This window comes from Tenrec ecaudatus, chromosome Y, assembly GCF_050624435.1.
Source record: "Tenrec ecaudatus isolate mTenEca1 chromosome Y, mTenEca1.hap1, whole genome shotgun sequence".
NCBI lineage: Eukaryota > Metazoa > Chordata > Mammalia > Afrosoricida > Tenrecidae > Tenrec > Tenrec ecaudatus.
Window position 1 is genome coordinate 19,383,092 of NC_134549.1, and position 7,683 is coordinate 19,390,774.

Consider the following 7,683-nt stretch of genomic DNA (forward strand, 5'->3'; position numbering starts at 1 on the left):
GAATGAAGTAAGGGGGGAAGAAAGACGGAGCAGGAAATGTGGGTTGGGAATGCGACAGGGAGAAACCAGTCGCCTGTTAAGATGCTGTCGCCCAAGAAGAGTGTTCTTAAGACACAAAGCAGACTCGGCAGGTGCAGAGTCTGTATCCAGTGGCCGTGGAAGCATCTCAGCGCCGGCGTGGCCTCCACGTGGCTCCTCAGCTCCAGGGCTCCATCAGCGCAGCTCCGTGTGTCTTGTCCGCGGGAAAGTCTCGCAGGGAGGGAGCTGTGTCCCGTCCCCAGTGAGCAATGTCTGTCCTCGGTGCCTCCCAACGAGGTCATCGAGCTGCAACCTGATTGACAGGCGAGACTCCGCCCCTTCCCTCTTAAAGTCTCACATTGACAACCGATGATGTAACGGCCCCGCTGGGTATGTTGCACTGAAAACACAGCGTGGTCACGTCATGCACCGCGAGCCTGTGGCCCGTGCGGGACCGCGTCACGTTGGTGAGCCGATGGCTGCAAACCCCGGGTCCCTGATCGGAAATGTCTCAGCGCGGCCAGGCCTGGTTGCTTCTCCTGCTCTGGAATACGGGGTTTCCTCCATTTCTGGGTGACTGTGGTGGGGTCAGGATGCGGGAGGCTGTTCTGACGTCGCTGTCAGTGTCCTCTGAGTGGAGCGGTGCCCTGAGCCTGGGAGGAAGCAACACACCTGTCACTCACTCTGCATCGCCCACACCGTCTCCTCCCCGCCCCTCTCTGTTGCAGGTCCCAGGGGTGCTGCAGCGAGAGGCAGCCCAGGCCAGGCTGCTGGAGACCCGGGGCGCCCCTCTCGCACATCCGTAAATCCCGGGGGAGCATTTCCATTGGCTGACTCGTGCGTGCACTGGACGCTGTCCATCCGTCTGCAGACTGCCTTGTGCTCCACGCCCCCTCCCACCCCGCGTCCCCAAGGGGCTGCTTCTGTTTAGGGACCGCATTCCCCAGACCCCGGGACGCGGAGCAGGACGATGGTGAGCGCCGCAGACAATGGGTGGTCCTTTGGGCGAGGGGTGGGGCCCATTCCCAGGGTTTGGGGACCAGGTGTGGTTCCTCGGTGGGAGAAGAAAAGGTCCGGAGAAATCCAAGCGACAGAACCCCAGGAGACGTCCTTGTCAGGTTTGCACGTGGGGCTTCCTCTGTGGTTCTCTGAGCTGCCCTCATGCGTGTGCTGGAAAGACGTCAGCCGTTGGAACATGTTGACGTCCCTGCAGGACGTCATGCTTGGTAAAGCAGACGGGCAGCACGAGAGAGCAAGGGCCTCAGCGAGATGGATGGACGCGGGTGCTGCCCTGGGCTCACCGTCGTGAGGCTGGCGCAGGACCAGGCAGCGTCTTAGGGGCTCCGTGAATCGGGGTGCGTTCGATGGCACCTCCCGGCAGCGGCAGTTGGAAGCCACCAGCTGCTCCCAGAACGACAAGGCTTCTTTCTACCTTCTGTGAGGTTGACGGCCTTGCAAACCCCGAGACGCAGGTCCGCTCCGTCCCGGGTCGTGGGCATGAGCCGGCTGGCAGGGAGGGACAGACAGAGGCTGGAAGACGGGGCCGTGTCTGTGCCCCTCTTTCTCTAGCTACAGGGCTCAGGCGAGAAGGTCCTGGCAGGTTATAGGGTCCTGAGCTCCTGAGGGCCCCAAAGGATTGAAGCAGGGCCTGGTGGATCCCGTGTGGGATCTCCAGGTCCATTGTTCTCTCCCGTAGGGAATTCCTTTGTCTTAGGGACCCACACAGACAGGACTCGGGATACAAAAGCTTGCCGTCACCCTGTGCAGAGATCGTCTCAGTAAATTGGGGTTCTCAGTGAGACGTGAATAACGAGTGAGGCCGTGAATGTAGTTCGAAGGTGCAAAGGGGGGTGCTGTACCCTAGAGCCGACCTTGGTTAAACGCAGAACCTGTGGGGAACCCCCCGGAGTCTCGGGGCCTCAGGGCTGTTTGCGTGCAGACGAGCACGTGGCCGCGTGCTGACCGCGCCCGTGTGGGTGTCTCTAGGGCTCCGTGGCCGCGGAGGACGTGGTCATCCACTTCAGCCGGGAGGAGTGGGCTCTGCTGGATTGTGCCCAGATGAAGCTCTACCAGGAGGTGATGATGGAGACCCTCAGGAACCTCACCTCCGGTAAGACTCGTCGGTCTGTCTGTCTGTCTGTCTGTCTCTTCTCCCTGGTCCCTTTCGTGTGGACGTTGCTCCGTGACGTGGGCTGAGCAGGCGGCCATCTCGCGACGTGAAGCGCGTGGTCCCCCTGCCATCTCCTGCCGCCGTCCCGGACCTTTCAGTGGGCAGTTCCTTGATGGATAAAGTGCTTGGAGCAACAGATCCGCACCCAGGAGATCGACACCCCACTTTCTCCCGACGGGCAGGGTCAGGGGCTCTCGTTTGTTCCCCCGGAAGCGCAGAGGGACGATGTGCTCGCAGCACGGATGGGGTTCATCCAGGAACAACGGAAAGGAGTTTGGGGTTGCTCTTCTCCAGTGACCCAGCCCTGGGGGGAGGGGAGCCCCAATAGCATCGTGGGTAAAGCATTGGGCTGCTCACTGCAAGGTCGGCAGTTCCGAGGCACCAGCCGCCGCTCCAGGGGGCTTTGTACTTCCACACGGAGATACGTGCGGGCAGCGAGTCTGCACCGACTCAATGGCAGTGAGTTTTTGTTTGTTTCTGAGAATCAACTCGGGAAGCAACTCAATCTGCATCGAGTGTGACTTGCTTCTCTCGGGTTGCAGACGACATCGTCACGCCTGCACGCTTGCCAGAAGCTCGGTTATCCACCGATTGTCAGGCAGGCGTCCGATTCTCTCCTCGGGTCCCGTGTGAGTGGCGCCCAGCACCTTTCTTCACCTCTTTCCAGCACCCTCACTGACCGTTCCCGTACAAGCCATTTGCCGGCAAATAGACGACCTTGTCTTTTTCTGTTTAAGACCGTCTCCTTTTTCCTGCCTAACACGTTTTCCCTTCTTGCTTTGCATTTCCGCTCGCGAACGTCCGTTACTCGGTCAGTGTCTGCAAGTCTCACGGGCGGGAAAACGTTGCCCTGCAAGCACTCAGCGCTGCCGTCGGGGAACAACCACACCTGGTCCTTCCTGCTCGGAGAAAACCCTGAATCCCATGTGCCTGAAGGTCGACCTAGAAGCCGGGGGAGCTGTGGGAGGTGAGTGTGCTTTACACGGACGGCAGCAGGGGCTCAGGAGATAGCCGTGAAGTTACCTGGCATGAAAACGCACACTGATTCCGGCTTGTAATGGTCCAGCCGTTGCCAACAGAAACCGGCCCGGTGTGTTTGGTCCATTGGACGTGACCCGACGGGGTGTCTCGCTCACGGGTGGCCTCTTTCCTTCGGCGTCGCTGTCCACAGCCCCACAAAGACACCCGCCCCTTGCACAGATGCCCCTGAAACCAGGAGGCTGTATTGTGAGATTAAACATGACACAGCCACGATAGAGAGTCTGCCTGCCGTGTGACTTCGTCCATGCAGCGTGACAGTAGAAGGTCATGCGTGTCCAGGTTCATGTCTCACAACCCGTTGCTCGCTCGTTGCAGAAGCCAAACAGCGGAGGTCACCTGTGACCGTCACGAAGGAGATCCATGTGCAAAGACCTCCAGCCGGATCCCAGATCCCACTTCATCCCGAAGAAGTCCTCCAGAAGGAAGTGTCTCTGAGCGCCGTCCGTCGGGAGAACCTCTCACGGGTCCCTTATCGCGGAAGAGCCCTGCCTCCCCTCGGCGAGGGTGCTCAGCCTGTCCGTGCCAGAACTGCGCGGGCGCCCACAGCCGCTCCTGTCCCCTGGCCCCTCCTCGGAGACCCCTTCGTGCCACGGAGCCTGGAGAGGACCCCCTTCCTGGGCCCGCGCTTCAGAGGCCTGCGATCGCACTCACGGGTATCGAGTGCCGTGAGGGCAATGGATGCAGAGAAGAAGGCCTTCGGCGTTGCCCAGCCCTCCCCGAGAAGCCCCGCGGACTAAGTCGCGGCGGGGAGAGCGCTCAGGGAAGCCCGCCGTGCGGGGAAGCCAGCGCTCAGCCGTACGGATGTCCGCAGTGTGGGAAAGCCTTCTGCCGTCGCTCCTACCTCGCCGCGCATTCGCGATCCCACCGTGCCGACCGGCCCCACCCGTGTAAGGAATGTGGGAAAGCCTTTAAGAAGGCCTCCTCGCTCCGCGTGCACGGGCGCGTGCACACCGGGGAGAAGCCCTACGCGTGCCGGCGCTGCGGCAAAGGCTTCGCGTCTTCCTCGAACCTCACCAAGCACGTACGCACTCACACGGGGGACCGGCCGTACGCGTGCCGAGAATGCGCGAAGGCCTTCAAGGAGTCCTCCAACCTCACGCTCCACACGAGGACCCATCACGGAGAGCTCCCGTTCCAGTGCGCCCAGTGCGGGAGGGCCTTCACCTCGCGGTTCTCGCTAACCAACCACACGCGCGCGCACCGCGGGGAGCGGCCGTTCGCCTGCGAGGAGTGTGGGAAAGCCTTCATCCGGGCCTGCCACTTGCACCGGCACAAGAAGACCCACAGCGCAGAGAGGCCGTACGCGTGCGAGGAGTGTGGGAAAGCCTTCAGCGACGCCTCAACCCTCACCGGCCACCGCAGAACCCACAGCGAGGAGCGGCCGTACGCGTGCACCGAATGCGGGAAGGCCTTCAAGACCCCCTTTTACCTGGCTAAGCACGGGCAGACCCACGCTGGCGCGAGGCCGTACCCGTGTAAGGAGTGTGGGAAAGCCTTCCCTTCCGGGAAGCAGTTCATGTCCCACCGGAGAGCTCACCACGGAGGGAACCCCTTCGAATGTGAGCGGTGCGGGAAACGCTTCACTCACTTCTCCGCCCTCGTGAGGCACGAGGGGACCCACAGCTCGGAGAAGCCGTACAAGTGCCAGGAATGCGGGAAAGCGTTTGCCGATGCCCCGCACCTCGGCGTGCATCTGCAGACTCACAGCGGGGACAGGCCCTACCGCTGTCCGCAGTGCGAGAAAGCCTTCAAGTTTTCCTCGGCGCTCCACGTGCACAGGAGGGTTCACACCGGGGAGATGCCCTACGAGTGCCCCGAGTGTGGGAAACGGTTCAGGCGGAGCGGAAACCTCACGGACCACAGGAAAACCCACAGCGCGGAAAGGCCCTATGTGTGTGCGGACTGTGGGAAAGCCTTCGTGTCCCTCTCGGCCCTTAACATACACAGAAGAACTCACACCGGGGAGCGCCCGTACGGATGCCAGGACTGCGGGAAGGCCTTTGCCCAGTCCTCTCACCTCAGCACGCACAAGAGGGTTCACAGCCAGGAAAGGCCGTTTGCATGTACGGAATGTGGGAAAACCTTTAAGCACACTTCGAACCTCTCTCAGCATCGAAAAATCCACTCTGCGGAAGAGGCTCCGGGCACGTGAGGAAAACTCAGCCCAAGAGACTGCTTGCAGGTGGGAGACGACTGGAATTCCTTCACCTGTTTCTGAAGCCTCACTGGCACATGCTGGCTCCTCCTGGAGACACGGTCAGAACAGGGATGCTTCACTCTTATTCCCAAAGTTCCAAGTGGCACGTTCTAATTCTGGGATCAGAGGACAGTTCTCCACAGAAGTGTTTGCGGAAGGAGTGCCTTCGTACACGATAGGCCACTTCACTGCCCCTCTTTCGTGGTTGGGACCGAGGAGTTCCTGGGTCGTGCGGCTTTCGTGGGACTCGGTTCCCTACAGCTCCCGTCAAAGCCCTGCGCGCTGGCAAACAAGGACGCACACGGGGTGTGTGTTCCTCACATTTCAACCGCTGTCGCTTTCACCGTCCGGAATCGTCGACTCGAGTTTGTATTTTCTTACGTGACGAGTGTCCATTCTTCACATTGCGAAGTATTTTACCACCTATGTTTCTCAAAGGGCCATGTTTTTAACACTGTTCCAATATTGTTCTTTCATCCGTTTCCCTGTGCGTTTTAATGTCCGTTGACTATGCTGTGCGATCTTGTATTTACCAGGCTGTACGTGTGTTTGAATCGGGTTCTGTTTTGACGTAAGCATCCGATGACCATAAAGAACAGCTCTTCACTCTGGCCCCGCGTGGGGGGTAGTCGATTGGCGAATGTTTCTTCGCTAAAGTTAAGCTGCCTCACAAGTCAGAGCGCGGAGGTCAATGAAATGTTCCTCGTAATGTCTAACGCAGAACAAACGCAGGAACGTGTCAGGACACGCTGACGCGTCGTTAACATGGCAGTAGGATGGTATTTACGGGGCGCGAAACAGGTTTTTCTGCAGGTTGCCCCTCGTACTGCATGCCCGGCCAGGAGGCTGCTTGCTGGGCAACTACGGAGTTCAGCTTCATGGAGCTCCGCTCGCTGAGCCATCTGGGGTACCAGCCGTCTGGAGCCACAGACTCTACCGTCCGTCCCACCTTAGGGGAGGCCCACTCCCTGCGGATAAGGGGAGCGGCTTGTTTCCCCGAAGGAAAGCCCAGACACAGAGTCCAGCCAACGCAAGGAGGACCAAGGTTTGGCTGCCAACTTGCGTCTCAGATCCGCGCCCATCCTGTCCCGTGTGTACCCCTAGCCCCTCCTCTTCCTGTTGCTCGTCCCTGGCTGTCCCGCGTATGCCTGTCCTGCAGCCCCTTCCTGTTACATATGTGGATACCCGGAATCAGGGGGGGGGGCTTGCACACCCCTTAAATGTCTATCTGCGTTGGTTAGAAATATATTCGCTCTGCGCGGACCTGGCTGCTGAGAGCGATGCAGCCGTGAGTGTGCTTATTTTATCCTCTCTCCCCTCTCCGATGGCTTCACTGTGACCTCTGTGTAGTCTCGCCCTCCAGTCGCGCCTGCCGACCCCTCGGTGGTTAGAGGCTCGTTTCCCCTGACAGGTGATCCCCGAAAGGCACCCCTGGTTTGCACAGTGGATTCGGCAGCGACCTACTCACCCGGAGTTCCAGTTTCACCTTCGCCATCCTCGACGGAAACACTGCTTGGGTCAAGATTTCCAGCCATAGGGACCCTCTGACGGTTCCAAGTTAAGTCGCTCGCCGTAGAGAAGATGCACACAGTGAAACGGCCCTGCTGTTTGCTCTAGCCCAGACCCGGGAGGGTCCTAACGAGCGGCTCTGTATCTCAAGGGGAGAAATGAAGAGGCGGCAGAAGCTTTGCGGGGCTCCCTCCTCAGTGTCAGGCACCAGGCAGCGGAGAGAGAGATTGTAGTCTCGCGCCAACTTACATAGCCGCAAGGATCCACGCCCCTAATCCCAGGCCACCACGTGCTTCACAGGGTGGGCAGTGTCTGGACTCTGTTGTGTCTCTGCATCCACTGGGGGGGGGGGGTCACTAGCACCCGTGTTTGTGGCAGGTAAGAGGGAGTCACTGCCCCTCGAGCACACAGAGCAGTAGCAACATGCCGCCTTGTGCGGGTGCAGCCGCGACCAGGAGCAGTGGACACTGTAGATAAGCAGGTAGCACTTACGGGAGGTTGCTGTGGAGATGTTGTTAAAATCATTTTATTCGTGGCTCACACAACGCATCACAATCCACACATGCATCCGTGTGTAAAGCACACTTACACATTCGTTGCCTTCGTCCTTCTCAAACCACTCGCTTTCCACTTGGGCTCCTGGAATCAGCTCCTCATTTTTATCCCCCCTCCCTCATGAACCTTGGCTAATTTATAAATTACTATTTTGTCATATCTTACACTGCCCGACGTCTTCCTTCACCCACTT

The 7,683-nt window shown here is 59.5% G+C and overlaps 1 protein-coding gene across 2 annotated transcripts in view; it reads left to right on the top strand.

The window, feature by feature from the left end:
* The window catches only part of LOC142435524 (uncharacterized), an 11,367-nt gene extending 3,713 nt beyond the window's left edge, over nt 1–7,654 (top strand). Inside the window, exons 2-6 of one of the 2 annotated variants that reach the window (XR_012781564.1) lie at nt 747–991; nt 2,005–2,128; nt 3,005–3,155; nt 3,545–6,471; nt 6,838–7,654. Coding sequence is in view for 1 of the 2 variants with exons in the window: in XM_075539750.1 (XP_075395865.1) it covers nt 989–991; nt 2,005–2,128; nt 3,005–3,155; nt 3,545–5,381 (2,115 nt within the window). In the remaining variant the exon portion in view is untranslated. Of the gene's footprint in view, nt 1–746; nt 992–2,004; nt 2,129–3,004; nt 3,156–3,544 lie in introns of both variants that reach the window. The other variant, XM_075539750.1, reaches the window with a different exon arrangement.
* Nucleotides 7,655–7,683: the final 29 nt, after the last annotated feature.